Here is a 16,206-nt window from a genome sequence, read left to right on the forward strand (position 1 = left end):
TCAAGCTTGCTTATCCTTCAAATTTAAAGTAGTAAAAAATCATCATCTTATTTTCTCTATCATGGTCATATTAAAATATGTCCTGTAACATCTGACCAGTTTAGATGGTCCTCCAATTAAACCTTATTTAAGTCATTACATAATAATATATGAGGTCCCATTTTTCATGCAATCCAGAATGGTTAGGTACATTCTTTAAAATACTACTGTATATAAAATATATTGTATACTGATATTTCATAGTGTACTATTGTAAATTTTCCTAGTTTAAACACGAATATTCCATCTCCAATTCTTTATTTTTTGTTCACAATATTGATAATTTGAGTACTATCCTAGACAAGAATAACAACACCCCCTTCCCCCAAAATGTTCACACTGTAATCCCAGGAATCTGCAAATGTCACCTTACATGACAAAAAGGATTTTGCAGGTGATTAAGTTGATGATTTTGAGACAAGGCATTATCCAGGATTATCAAGTTGGGCCCTAAAAGTAATCACAAGTGTCCTGATAAGAGAGCAGAAGAGAAAGGCTTAACTGCTATCGGAGAAGGAGATGTGACCGTGGAGACAGAGAAAAGAATGATGCAGCCAACAGCCAAGGAACACCTGCTGCCTCTAGAAGGCAAACAACAGATTCTCCCTCTAGAGCCTCAAGAAGGAACCAGACCTCCTGACACCTTGATTTTAGCCCCTGAAGACTCATTTTAGACATTTGACCTCCAGAACCATAAGAGAATATATTTATGTTGCTTAAGTCACTGAGCAGTGGCCACAGGAAACTAATACAAGTCCTACATCAGCATTGTTATATGCATTTCATATGAGTTCTTCCTTCAATTTGGCTCTATTTGGTCTCCTATTTTCCAGATAGGAGACCAAATCTTAATGAGATTAAATGACTTTCTATAAGTTTTCCTATATAGCTATAATTCAAACCCAAATCCATCTCGCCTGAAAGCCAAATCAAAGCAATAGAAGTTATCATCTAGCTAAAAAAAAAAAAAATTTTTTAATGGCACCTATTCCTTATTCTCCCTTTTAACCATCCACAGTAACCACTATCAACAATAATACTATCTGCATATAATTTGTGTCAACAAAACTCTATTCAAAACTGAACTGTCACTAAATTCATATGGAAATCCACAAAGACATCTGTCCTACAGTAAAATTACAAACATGTAAGAAGTACAGGTGACATAAGAAAAAGGAATGAGATAATGGAGAATTACTCTTCCTTCGTGACTATATCTTCCAAACCTCTCAAGACTAGTAAAACCAGCACCAATCTACTTCATAAGTAGAATAAATGAAGTCTAAGAAATTGATTGTCCAAAAAATTGTCTTTAATATTTTATGGTTTATCTTTCTTGCAATTTGTATAAAGCTACCTGTCTTTTATTAGAAAGCTAACATCATGCATTATGTAAAACTTTTCTATTTACATATACCACCTGTGACAGATTTTCCATTTTCTATTTAGCCTTCCACATAACACTTGAAATTTCATAATATTATCAAAGTATCACCAATCATCCTATAAAAACCACTGAGAAAGAATGGACATGCTTCAAAGGAATAACATAATTGGCTTTCAAACTCAGATTAATATAACCCTGCCTTTCAATTAACTTTCAAGGTCAATATACATTCAATCCAATATCCTTCAGACTAGTTGGCATTTACTGCAATCAACTTCAATTTTCCCACTATTTTTGCAAATATCTTTTTGAAATTTCTAAGACTAAGGCACCTAATGAGCTCTTTCTTCTTCCCCCTCTCTACCTTCACCATATTTAGTCCAAACCAAATTCAACTAGTACTTCCCAGACAACTTGTCTCAGATCTGTCCTTTACATCCCCACTAGCATTAGCTCAGAATGTAAAATTTAAAAAGTTCTTTTCCAGGCCAGCCCAGGTGGTTCAGGGTTTAGCACTGCCTTCAGCCCAGGGCGTGATCCTGGAGACCCAGGATTGAGTCCCACATCAGGTTCCCTGCATGGAGCCTGCTTCTCCCTCTGCCTCTGTCTCTGCCTCTCTCTGTGTGTCTCTCATGAATAAATAAACAAAATCTTTAAAAAAAAAAAAAAAAAAGTTATTTTCCAGTGCAAGTATCATCTAATCCCCAATTCTGTTTATTTTTCCATATTTTCCAACCCTGTGAAGGGCTATGTTTCAGAGCCAGAAAGCTAAACCCTAATTAACCCAAACAACTTCCTCCCCTTCAAACTCACTTCGCTACCAACCAAATCCTAGCAATTTTAGCTCCTTAATATTGCTCATATTCATTTCTTCCTTCTCAGGCCTTTTTCTGTTTTCACCCTTTCTCTACACCTTCCTCTCCTCCTTTATGGAACTTCAAGAACTTTCCTAAAATGGAATGTTCTCTAGGTGTCCTTCCTTAACATTCTTATTTTATTTTTTATGGCTTATTTCCCTTGAGTAAAATCCCAATGTGGCATTTGCATTTATGCTCTGCCCACTTATTCTTACTTCATTTCTTGACTTGCCCCAGCACAAACCCAACATTCTTCCCACAAAACATCCTTAGAATTATCTCAACATTCCTGATTTCTCCCAGCTCTACATGGGAGACAAGAAAAAGTTTTCTCTTTCCAGAAGTCTCCTGATTATATTCTCCTTCTTTTGAGCTACTCATTCTCTCAGATTAAGCTCACATTTCACCTGCCTCTGAAGACTTCCTGTATTCTCCCAGAGGCCTCTCCCATGTGAGCCCCTTATCTACCCAAAGCAGACTGCATTCCATTATACTGTGATGTACCACAGATGACCACCCACCCCCCGCAGTGTCTTCTACTAGACTGTGAATGCCATGAATTCAGAGATAGAATGCTGTTTAGCTCTGATTCAGTATTCAAAACATACACCAAAACAAACACTTCAGCTTCTCTCTAAAAATCTATCCAAGTACTGAGAATCATTTTAAGGGGACATTTTGACGATTCATTTACTCCCTCTCATCCCCATTAAACTAGAGGGCTGCCTGGGCTTTAATCTTGAACTTAATTTTAGTTACATGCCCCATTTCCATCTTTCAGCCATTTCCTGTTGAATCCCATCCTATACTCTGACTTCAGTCAAGAAACTCTAACACAGGGGATCCCTGGGTGGCTCAGTGGTTTAGCGCCTGCCTTTGGCCCAGGGCACGATCCTGGAGTCCGGGGATCGAGTCCCACGTCAGGCTCCTGGCATGGAGCCTGCTTCTCCCTCTGCCTGTGGCTCTGCCTCTCTCTCTCTCTCTCTCTCTCTCTCTCTCAATCTCTATGTCTATCATGAATAAATGAATAAGATATTAAAAAAAAAGAAACTCTAACACAACAGGACCTGTTAATTCTCACTAAAGAGCCAAATATGCCATTCCTTCAGCCTAAAATGGTGAGAATCTATCACATATTTAATTCTTAAATGTCAATTTCCAGTAAAGTCCCACAGGACAGTGCCATTACCTGAAAACACCATCACTCTAGAGACCCAATAGCTCAGATAGGTATGAACTATTGAGCTATATGAGTATGAAGCCCTACCATTATTCATCCACCAGCATGCATTACTAATGTCAATGTAACTTGTGTACTTGTAGCATCACCTCCAAAGGAACTCTGAAGACTAATCTTTTTTTGTTAAAATTATTATTCATATAATACAGGCTTTGTTAAGTATATAAACTTAAGTAAAAAAAATTTTTTTAAGATTTTATTTATTTATTCATAGACACAGAGAGAGGCAGAAACACAGAGAGAGAAGCAGGCTCCATGCAGGGAGCCCGACGTGGGACTCAATCCCGGGTCTCCAGGACCACACCCCGGGCTGCAGGCGGCGCCAAACCGCTGCCCAGTAAAAATATTCTTAAGATAACTATTTCACATACCTTCTCTTTGGAGTAGTTCCCATTGGTTAAGTCCCTACAATAGAAGTTCTCAAACTATGGTCTCCAGACCAGCAGCATCCACAGTACCTTAGAACTTACTGCAAATAAAAAAAAAAATCTCAAGTCCTACTCCATAACTACAGAATCAGCAACCAGGGATGGGACCCAGTAATGTGGCTTACTAGCCCTCCAAGTGATCCTGATGCATGCTAAGGGTTGAGAGCCACTGCCCTAAAAAATATACAAAACTTAAAATGACATCTTAACTGAAACCACAGCTTCAACTAGTTTAGCTACTTCTCTGAAAAAGGAAGTTAAAATGAAACATAATTCCTCTCGACTCACCCAACTAGAATTTAAAACAAAAAGCACAGAGAAACTCAAAATTAAGTGAAAAGCCTGGAACTCCTGCCAACAATTTTCAAGAATGCACTGAATAAAGCTCACATGCTTCACTGTGCTTAGGCATGCTTAAGAGGGCACCACAAAAACGCACTTGATTTGTTGCTGTCACTGCACACTAAGCTGGCTCTCAGGAGGTCTTGGTCCAGGGATCTAAAGGACAGGGAAAGTCATTGAGTTTATTACTTAACACTCCATAAGCACCAACACTCCAAGGGATCCAGAAAAGAACACCTAAACATAAAAAACATGTATTGGGTCCACAGAACAGAATGTTTCAAGAAGCAAGAAGCACAGAAGTGATTTTCTGAAAAGTCAACCACTTCTGGCTTTAAAGGAATACTAGTCAGGAGACTCTCACGGGTTATTTTTTGTTGCATTCATCTTATAATTTCCTCATATCAAGCATTGCTATTTTACATCTACAAACAAGAGGCATTAGTAAGAAACTACCTTAGACATATTTTCCTACTGCCTAATCTCTGATTTGTTTACCCCAGTTAAGGCAATCTGAACTAAATAACACTGGAATAATTAATCTGAATGTGGTTAGAGATTAAATGAGCGTGAATCCAAGGCCACTTTATTAGAATACCCTACACAAAAAGTTACAATACCAAAGTAGTTTCTATAAAAATAGTCATGAGTAAATAGAGTTACAAAGCCATCAAATTTAAAACATGAAAACAGAAATTGCTGAAAAGAGGTGCAAAACATGAATAAAAAAAAATGTATGATGGTTGGTGGCTACAACAAAAAATGAAACTGCCATTAGTAGACTTCCTTCTTCACATGGTAAAATGTGAAATAACGTGAACATATTCTGGTCTGCTGATTCATGCAGATAGTTTCCTTTGAAACTTAATTCTAGCTCTTATGTTATTCAGCTTACTAAATCTAAAATAGGGTAATAAATTAAAATGTAGATCAAGTGCCAATATGAATGCCAGTCATCAAAATAAATAAGGTTAGCATCATGTAAAATGAAATATTACCCTTGTCCAAGTCTTTTGCTGCTCTGGTGAAGCAGGGAGTGAGGCACAGAGGAAATAACCCCAAACCAGGAGGTGGGACTGAAGTCAGAATACCTATCTTATCCTACCACGCTGGGTAGGATACACTGGGCTCCTTGCAAATGCCACTCGACTTCTTCTGAGCCACTTTCTCCTCTGTGAAAGAACTGCATCAAATGATATTAATCTTTAGTTCCTTCCAGCTCTGAAAGTCTGATTTTTACCTCTTACAAAGGAACATTCACTAAAAGTACAGTTTCTGAAATTAACAATTCTCACTGCAAATTAAAAAGGACGTAGAGACATACTGGTCTGGCTAGAGGGCCTTTTAGGTAAGTCCAAAAAAGACAATGGACACTTGTCAACTGAATGACATGACTAAGCATTCCGAACTAATATAAATAGATGTCCTCAGATATTACTTTGATTGTAATTGTGGGGTAATGTGCTCCAGATTTGAAGGCTGACAACTTTGAGTATCTATCTCCTTGAAAATTTTTAATTCTAATGAAATTAAAAATGCCTTTAAAATCACAAAGTAACTGATAATTAGTAAGCTATCAAAGTCATTCCAGAAAAGCAACCTTCTGACAAAAAAATAAGCTTTCAAGTGATGTAACCCCAAGTTTCTTCTTAAAGTTTCAATAAACCATAAGAAAAACACCAACCTCAAACACCAGATTGTCAAATTATTTACTTATGAGTGGAGGAGGAGGAAGAGAATCATGACCAATATATTTGGGAGTGGGGGCTGAATACTTAAAAGTTCAAAAGTGTACCTAAGATAGGTCCTTCCTGATTCCATAATTTTCATCATTTTATGAATGAATTGATTTTCAAACAAGACTTTAGACCCTCAAAAAAAAAAAAAAGACTTTAGACCTTCAGACAAGATAATTTACTACTAACTTCCTGGTAAAATAATACTCTGCCCATTTCTATACTTTAATACAACTGTCACTAAAATCAGGAGGACAAAGCGTCTATTTATAAGCAAGTCTTTAAGGAAACAGTAAAAATACTAATTCCTAATAATATACTAGATTAAAACAAGAGTAAATTATTAGTGGGCTATTCAATAGTTTTAGGTACTTTACATTTAGGATACAGAAACACATTTTTGCTTTCATCTTTTTCTAAGAACACTATTGAATATTATCAGTTATAATGAAGTCAGTGTTTACAACTATTGTTATGGCAATCCAGATATTGGAGGGACATCAAGTGATCATAAGATCTATAGCCTTCAATTCCTTAAGATTTAGATTTAATAGGCTTAGAGTTCTTAGTTTATTCTAAATACCAATTTTTTTTTTAATTTTGTATACAAGGGCAAGAGTATTGAAAGTTCCTTCCTCTCCTATTACAGTATGTTGCATAGAGTCTTCAGGAATACCCCTGGGTCATATCATTCTCTCCAAGCAAAGGAAACCACACTAGTCCCTCTACTACACCCCTCCTCCCTCCACACATGCTGAGGTCTCTCTTCTGGAAGGGTTTCTCCTCCTACTTTCTCCTCTTACAAATGCCTTACTTTTTTTTCTCACTTAATCTTCCAAGGATAAAATCAAATTGCTTAGTACACTTAAGAATTTCATCCTTTCAATCCTTTCTTAAGACTCAGCTACCCTATTAACCACAAAGCATTTTTGATCTGCATCTTTATTAAGAAACTATAGGGAATCAAAGACTGAGGATTTTAACTGAGGTGAACATACAAAATTAAGAATACTATGAGACTAAATAATACTCCATTGTAGATATTGTACCACATTTTCTTTCTCCACTCATCCATCAATGGACATAGGGGTTGTTTCCATATTTTGGCTGTTGTGAATAATGCTGCAATGAACCTGGGAGTACAGTTACCTCTCTGAGATCCTGATTTCAATCGTTTTGGATATATATCCAGAAGTGGAGATCCTGGCCATCTTCAAATACAATATGGATGAAACTAGAGGATACTACACTAAGTGAAATAAGCTAGTCACTAAAGGACAAACACTGAATGATTCTATTTACATGAGGTATCCAAAATATTCAAACTCACAGAAACAGATAGTGTAATGATAGTTACCACACACTGGAGGAGGGGGAAAGACGTATTGCTGTTTAGCAGGCATATAGTTTCAGTTATACAAGATAAATAAGTTCTGGTGATCTGGTCTGATCAGGTGATCATTCTGCCTATAGTTAACACTGTATTGTGCCCTTACAATTTAGTCAAGAGGGGAGATCTCATGCTAAGTATTTGTAACCACAATATTACCATTAGGAAATTTATAAATTAAGCCATATCTAAGAGTCAAAACAGAAGAGCAACTCAGCTCCTCTCACATTTAAGTGTAAGATCCAACCCTAAGAATTCTTTTTGCCTGCCAGTGTGCACACTCTTATCTACTATATCGTCATTTACCCAGTGTTTTTTAATTCCACCTAGCTCTAGATATACTAGAGTTTAGTGTTAACCATACAAGTAAAAATATGAAAGAAAGAATAAGGTTATCGTGTACATTGTACAAACCATGGGAATCCAGAGAACAAAGAGCAGTCTAAGATTTCACCATAAAAAAGTATCAGTAGTAATTAATAATTGAATAGCTAACATAAAGTGACTATTGTATGTCAGGCATCTAAGTTCATTACCTGTAATAACTCATTTAATCCTTACAATGGTCCCTATGCAGCAAGTATTAGTGTTTTCCCTCATTTTACAGATAAAGAAATCAAAGGATAAAGAGGTCTGGGAATTGGCCAATGCCTGGGAATTGGCCAATGCCCACATGGGCAGTATTGGCTGAACTGGGACTAGTAACTGTCTGGCTTCTTCTCCTAGTGAGGGTGGGCTTCATGGATGTGACAAGATGGCCTGGACTCTAAGAATGGCTGTCTAGGAAAAGCAAAAGAGAGGAAGATGGCCTAAGTGACAAAGCTTATGTGGAAGGGAGATGAATGCAGGTAGATAACCAAAACGTGATCAGAAGGCAAAATGCCTTGAAAGTCTGTGGGTGTGCTTGGAATTCACATGGTAAACCAGCAGCCATGGTGGGTTCATGATTGAATGCACAGTTCAAGTATATACACATAATATGTGAGGAGAGCAATGGACAACAAATCTCTTGAGGAAAATCCATAAGCATAATCCATATCATAAGCATCTAACCATCTGATCAGTGCTAGCCAGCAGTCTGCCAAGTTGAGAGTACAGGTGCTGAGGAGGACAGGAGTCATACACACACATATGGACCCCAACCTTCAAAAATTAGTGTGCCTTTCTGATTTAAAAAAGAATTATTTGAGTACAACTGACACATGATATTACACTAGTTTCAGGTGTACTCCTATCTGATTCTTAAAGCACACTAAAGCTTCAATTCAGTGAACTTTTCTTAAGAGATAATTATACCAAAACTATTTATGATACTGTTAAAACATTAATTTCAGTTTTATTAGTGCTCTGAAATCTACTGGATGTGAATTTTTATCTCAACATATGCTTAGAATATTGTGTCCAAAAGAACCTTCCAGACAGGCCCTCTCTCCTCTTTTTGTTTTTTCATAATCCTATCACCATCTTACATTATCTTTGTTTTTCATCACCTGCCTTCTCTATCAGAACGTATGCCTAAGAATGGCAGGGTTTTGTCCTCTTCACTATGAAACTGAATCCCCAATACCTAGAACAGTGCTGGGCATATAGCAGGAGCTCAATACATGTTGAACTCATTCATTCATATGGTCATACATTTATTTATACACTGATTGAATCAAATACCCTGGTGGCACCCATGTCTTAAAAGATTTTTGTATTTTTTGTTTTGCAACCTTGACAGATAGAAGTGGAAGTAGTTTTTGGTTACAAAATTGTGTCAGGCTAAATTGGATATCATTTTGTCAACTTTGTGGGTTTGTTTTCAGTGTTGTTTGGGAGTAGAGCTTTCAAGGAGGGGTAACAGGAAGATAAATACATTTTGTTGTATGAATTTAAGTGCAATGTACCTGAAATTGTATGTATTCTTTTTTGAATAGTTGTAGGTAAGAAACAAGTTATTTGGATTTAGAAGGGGAGGAGAGGAAAGAAAAGCAAGCAACAATTTTTTGCTCATTCTGCATGAGAATCCATGGAGTAAATGAGTAGAGTTAGGTATGGCTGACAGTGGGCCATACTGTGAATAACCACAAACAGTGGTGACATTCACAACTCACAGACCCCAAGGCCAGGACATACAGTGATGTTAGATTCTCTAAACTGATGTGAATATCCAAATGGGGCAAGAGGCATGACACACTCACTGCCGGTTTTTCCAAAGCAAAGTAATTGCTGGGCTAAGAAATCAGGCCTCACATTTCCAGAAGGCATTACAGAAAACAATGTTGAATTTTAACAAAAAGAGGGAATTTTTATTTGAGTTTAAAAGAAAGAAAGAATGGTTAAAACTATAGTTATCCAGACCATATGGAGTATAGGCAGAAAGTGAGGTAATAGGTCAATGGAACAGGGGAGGCAGAAACAGATGCACACTTACACAGATGATTGAGGGGGCAGAGAAGGAAAGGAAGTGGAGTCCTTAGCCAGTGAAACTTCCTCTCCACCCTCGCTTCCTCAGAGCTGGGCTTTTCCCTACAGATGCCTGGTCACTCTTCACAGAGGACTCTCAAATCGACATAGCCAGCCATAATTTCTGAACAATAGCCTGACAACTCCACTTCTGTGTGGATGCTCTACCGTGCATCCAATGCACTGTGCTGAAACCTCACTTCCACCTTGCCCCAGAGTCGGCTGCCTTTCCCATTTCTGCAAGCGGTTACACAAGCTCAAAGTGGTTTCTTCTAGATCCTTCATGCTAATCAACCCCCATCATGTCTTACTTGAAACACCTTTTTAAATGAGCATTTCTCATTTACATTTCCACTACTTTCAGCAGTTGTCAACCATATCAAAACACCCAGGAACAGCAACAATTTCCTAACTCTCTCCAAACCTCCAGCCTTGTGCTCAGCCAGTCCATTTCATGTACTATTTCATTATCTGATCTTTCTCAATCTCTGCTTTTAACTTTGGAAGTTTCAGCTCAAAAGCTTTTGGAAATAATCCCACTACCTAGGAGATAACATTTAAACCCCCTAGCCAGGTTGCTCAAGGCACCACTCAAACTGCGCCCAACCTATCATTGATCCTGCCTCCATGCGCCCAACCTATCATTGATCCTGCCTCCAATCTGCTGACCTGGAAATGCATTCCTTGTGCTTCCCACTCTCCACTTCCCAAAAAATGAGGGCCCCAGAAGTGGAGATCATGTGTAACTTTACTCATTGCTTTCCATACAAGGGCCCTGAAAAATGTTTGATTAAAACTTTGTACCAGTGTGCCATACTTCTTGCAGTTCCCTGCCACCTCTCACTCAAATCCTACTCATCTTTAAGATTACACTCAAGCCTTATCTCCCCGCCAGCACCTCAGGTAAACCTACACTTCAGTGTGTGACCACCAGCATTTGATGCTGACATCCTTGTTATTCAAAGTGTGGTCCCCATTGTTATGACCCGAGAGCTTGCCAGAGATCTGGACCTAATAAGTCAGAATCTCTATGTGAACTGGATCATAAGGTGTTTTATATAAACATCAAAGTTTGAGAAGCACTTGTTTAAAGCACCGTACCTCTAAAAAATCTGCATAATTTCTTACCCATAGGATCTAAAAATTCTTTAGTAACTCCAAAACTTCCTTCCTACCCAACCAACTTCCTAGAGGACATATATGACAAATACATATGAACACATTTTTTAAAAGGTCCTTTATTCAATCTTTATATATTTCTTTAAGGCATACTTTAGAGGCAGAATATTATATTGGAAAGAACATTGGGTTAGGACATGTAATGAGAGTTTCCACTTGAATTAAGCATATGACCTTGAGTAAGCCACTGAACTTCTCAGTTTCCATATCTGTAAAAACAGGCAACTACCCTATCTTACAAAGCGGTTATAAGATTACACAAGGCAGGGATCCCTGGGTGGCACAGCGGTTTAGCGGCTGTCTTTGGCTCAGGGCGCGATCCTGGAGACCTGGGATCGAGTCCCATATTGGGCTCCTGGTACATGGAGCCTGCTTCTCCCTCTGCCTGTGTCTCTGCCTCTCTGTGTGTGTGTGTGTGTGTGTGTGTGTGTGTGTGTGTGTGTAACTATCGTAAATAAATAAAAATAAAAAAATTACACAAGGCATTAACTAAAACATTCAAATGTTATTTTCTTTCTACTCTCTTCCACCTCCTCTCTCATAAACAGTACTTTTCCTCTTTACATATTACCAGCCTTAAAAATCAAGTGTTTTCTATTATTGTATCCAACCCATCCCACCAGTTATTTAAAAGGAAAATTATCCTTGTATTCTTCTCTCATATCCATATCTTAGGTTATTATTAGTTTCATCTGTGTTTGGTAGTCTAAAATATCACATTCATAAAATAAGAGTTTAATAAATATTTCTTCCTACTAATGAAAGGCAATTACTCCTGATGCTTTATTTTTAACAACTAGCAAGAAATAACTTCTACTGACTTGGTAGGAAAAGAAGTGATCACTCTATTCTAAGTCTTGGTGAAAGAATTTTTCAAGTGTTCCTGTGCTTAATCATTTCTTGGACTTTGCTTTTCTGAGTCATTATCTGATCCCCTACTCATCTCTGCAATGAGAGAGGAGTTTCATCTTACTGGAATTAGACTGTGCTATTTATTGTTACACTTGATGCTCTGTGCTCACCACCTGTTTCTAACCCTCCAATGGCTAGCTACACTGATAGTAGAACTTTGGGTAATGTACTGAAGTATGAAGTAGTCTTTCTGTAATCCATTACACTAGGTGACAGGACTATAATTCATTTTTTTGCTTACAATTTGAGTTTTCAGACAAGACATTAAATTATTTATTGTCATGAGGGCTTTTTATGAGATTTAATATACAATGACCTAAACTATAAGAAAAATATTCTATCACATATTTTTCCATTTTACATATTTTTAGTAAGCACTTATTCCCAGCTAAGAATGTTAGAATTAAGAAGAGTGAGAATTTAGTTTTGTTTTAATAAGCAAAATAGAGCATTAAAAACTGGTAAGAAACTATTCTAAATTATTTACTCATTCTATTTTAAAAGGTATTTTCCATACCAGTGCTATAAAGGTCAAAGTGTGGTAGCATGATCCTGAGCAATTTAGATTAGTAAGGTTTCACAATCCATAGCTCTAAAAAGAATGTTCCATTATCACGGCAAATACAACTAAACATTCACAAATGTCTGTGTGACAGTCATAAAACTTATAAAGCCCTTTGTGTGCACATATCAGTAAAATTCAAATACCGCACTGTTTTTCAACTAACCAGTGTTAAGACCATACATGTAACATATTTCTTCTTTTCTAAGGCACACATATGGCTCATTTAATACTTCTAAAATTAGGAGGTCTTATTACTGATCTTAAATATGATGGCATATTATAGTATTACATCTATTTGAAATTACATGGCTCACAAACCAGGGGAAAAAAATCAAATCATAATACAAAGATACTTGCCATGGATCAAATGAGGTAATACCATATCATATATGCAAATCCAGTTTGGGTATAGCTGGCCTAGTTAAAAAAATAACTAAAAATGATTTCAGTCAGATAGGACTAGAAATAATAGCATTTTTTTTAAGGCTGTTGAAGTCTGTTTTGATAAAATAGTAGGAGGAATACAAGCTAAGTAGGCTAAGACACCCCCTGAATTTAAATTCCAGCTCTGCTATTTGCCCAAGGTTACATAGCTAAACAAGTTACTCTTCTGACTCATTTCACTTTACCCACTGGAAGCAAAGCAGAAGCAAAATGGTAATACCTGGCTGGGCTGTTACTAGGTTAGAGATGATTAATGTAATGGCAGTGCCTGAGAGCTTTTATCCAGTTTGTCTAAACCTAATTGAGTATTTGAGATACTTTGGATACTCTAGCACAATGATTTTCTTACCTACTTCATCCCTCCAAACCCAGGATTCCCTAAGACTTGCCAACTGTAAATCATGTCAGGTGTTCCTTGAGACACAAAAGCAAACATTAAGACTTCAGAATACATTTCATCTTTTCCACTTTTGGTCTTAAGTTTGGGATGGAAAGGAGTAAGATTTATTTGTACATACCCAGGATTCAGGATCTGTACACGGTGAATATTAAATATTTAATGGATGTGGTTGACAAGCCACAAGATAAAAGGTCTACAAGTGAGAGGATGCAATACCCCCAGGCTAGGACTCACCCACCGCCCCCACCCCATCAGCCCAACAGGTCAGTGAGGCTTCTAGTATCCCTAGAGCAGCCATCTCTGGCTCCAGCAGCCCAAGGCTTACGTCTGTGGATGTCACAGTCTTCAATAAAGAGATTTTTTTCCCCTGCCTTGTTCTTGCAAGTAGAATTAAATGGCAAATGAAAAGTATGAGAAAAAGACATACACTTCTATTTCTTAATAATCTGGGATCAGCATGCTCTGGACACCCATATGTAGTTGTCATACTGTTGCGCTTTCTCCTCCAAGACAAAGACCAAGCCCCTTTGTAAAATGAATTCAGCACCAAAAGAAACAAAGATCTGGAGACCCCCAGGATCTGATGCCTCATTCTTTGAAGCAATTTTCACATATATTTACACAATTTCTACATATATTCTTATTTAGTGTGTATATATGCTCTACTGCACATTTTATAGGTGAATACATACTATTATGCACAAAACAGAGCATGAGATAACTACCTAGTAGACATTTTTTCTTCTTGATATTAAGCCAAGAGTCAAGTAACATGTCAGCCAAATTGTTTATCCAGATACATTGATTCTTTTGAAGATTATTTCCATATCTCAGTCAACTAAAAAGATACAGAAAATACAGATTTTCAAAAAAATCTATGAGCCAATGTTATTGTACTGTAATGAAATAGCAAAATGTAACAACAGTGATACTTGATATTTACTTAGAGATTTCTCCCCCAAATTGCTCAAAGCACACAGAGAAAAATCCTTGTTAAATTGATAGTGGTTAATGCAGTTAAATCCCAGCTGCTCCTTCTCTCAAGCCACCAAGATCCTCCCTCTACTTTTCCTCCTCAGCTTAAGAAAAACTGGTTTACCTGAAATATGTTCTAAGCATGTTTATAATCTGTTTCTTGAGTGGAATTTTATTACACTATCATTTAAACTTAATGTGGGTTAGTTAAATTTATATGGCAAGTACACCTTGTTTCCTAAAAATGAAAGGCTTTTCAGGAATCCTTTTTGAAACATATTTTCTTAGGTTTATGTGGCATATCTGATCAGTGGTCTCTGAAGCAATGGTACTAAGCTCTTAAGAAAAAGTTAGAACACATCCCCCTGCCTCAGAGTTTAGTTGGGCTGGTGACTCAGTAGGGATACTCAAAAAAGTATGTCTAAGTCACATCTAAGTCATCCCCACTGGGGACTGCTGCTCAAATTATACCTGGGCAATTACCCCTAAAACATTACTACTCCATTAACCTAAACTCAAAAATAACCATTACATGGTCAATATGTAACTTAATACCTAATCAATTTAACCTTTTTGATAACAAAGCTCTTTTTAAAAATTAAAAAAAAATAACGTTATTATCAAGGAGCATTAACATAAAAGTATGCTTCCTAGTTTCTTGATTTTTTTCCCCATTATATACAACTGGAAGTAAGCAGCAGCAAGATTTTTGACCTCCCAAATAGTGCCTATTGCTATTAATGATTTTTTTTTTTTAGTGTCTAGGGTAAAAACCACAAATACTTTCGATATTATAATCAAAACGTTATGCTGTTAGTGTAGCAGCCTTTTGATGGACAAAACAAATGGAAGACGCCCCAAAGAAGCAGCTAAGTTTTCTGTCTGATGGAAAACATGGCTGGAGTATGCATTTGAGTTCCCTAGAGATTACAAACACCTTTTAAAAAAAATTCATAAGCCCTACAAAAGTGTCTTGTTTTGCCTATCCAAAGGATAACTTCCTCTCCTCATGGCCAAAATGACAGACTTTTCTTGGAAATTAAGGAGAAAAAATGGGATAAAAGTAAAATGATACATTTTTTATTTGGATTAATGTACAGATTGATTCTGGTTTTATGTAAGTTTTTGTTTCTAAAATATAGAAACAAAACTTTTTTAAAAAATGCAAACCAAACTAACATTTACAATTCTGAAACTATACAAAAAGTTGAGTTCTCATAAAAGGTACTAGAACTGTTTTTGGTCCCAGGATGCCTGGGTGTCTCAGTCAGTTATATGTCTGACACTTGATTTCAGCTCAGGCCATGATCTCAGGATCCTGAGATTGAGCCCCGAAAGGGGCATGGAGCCTGCTTAAGACTCTTTTCCCCCCCACACTCCCCACCTGCACCAACTCACTCACACATTCTCTCTCTTACTCTCAAAGGAAAAAGAATTGTTTTTGGACCTTCATATATAGGGGCAAAAGCAAATAACTTGGCTATCTGTTCTCTGGTTTCCAGGTTTGCTAGTCTAACCAAATAAACTGTAAAAAGCTGATTATATAAAATGTCAGAAAAAAAAAAAAGAAAACCATATCTGGGGGCATCACAATGCCAGATTTCAGGTTGTACTACAAAGCTGTGGTCATCAAGACAGTGTGGTACTGGCACAAAAACAGACACATAGATCAATGGAACAGAATAGAGAACCCAGAAGTGGACCCTGAGCTTTATGGTCAACTAATATTCGATAAAGGAGGAAAGACTATCCATTGGAAGAAAGACAGTCTCTTCAATAAATGGTGCTGGGAAAATTGGACATCCACATGCAGAAGAATGAAACTAGACCACTCTCTTTCACCATACACAAAGATAAACTCAAA

General features: G+C 37.1%; 1 protein-coding gene across 24 annotated transcripts in view; it reads right to left on the reverse strand.

Moving 5' to 3' along the window:
* Positions 1–16,206, reverse strand: part of LMO7 (LIM domain 7) — a 197,390-nt gene that overhangs the window by 68,209 nt on the left and 112,975 nt on the right. Inside the window, exon 1 of one of the 24 annotated variants that reach the window (XM_077855346.1) lies at positions 3,895–4,095. The exons of the other annotated variants lie outside the window; for them this stretch is intronic. Coding sequence (XP_077711472.1) covers positions 3,895–3,917 — 23 coding nt within the window. The 5' untranslated portion in view covers positions 3,918–4,095. Of the gene's footprint in view, positions 1–3,894; positions 4,096–16,206 lie in introns of those variants that run through there. 24 annotated transcript variants of the gene reach the window in all.

The sequence above is a fragment of the Canis aureus genome, chromosome 17 (genome assembly GCF_053574225.1).
Source record: "Canis aureus isolate CA01 chromosome 17, VMU_Caureus_v.1.0, whole genome shotgun sequence".
Taxonomy (NCBI): domain Eukaryota; kingdom Metazoa; phylum Chordata; class Mammalia; order Carnivora; family Canidae; genus Canis; species Canis aureus.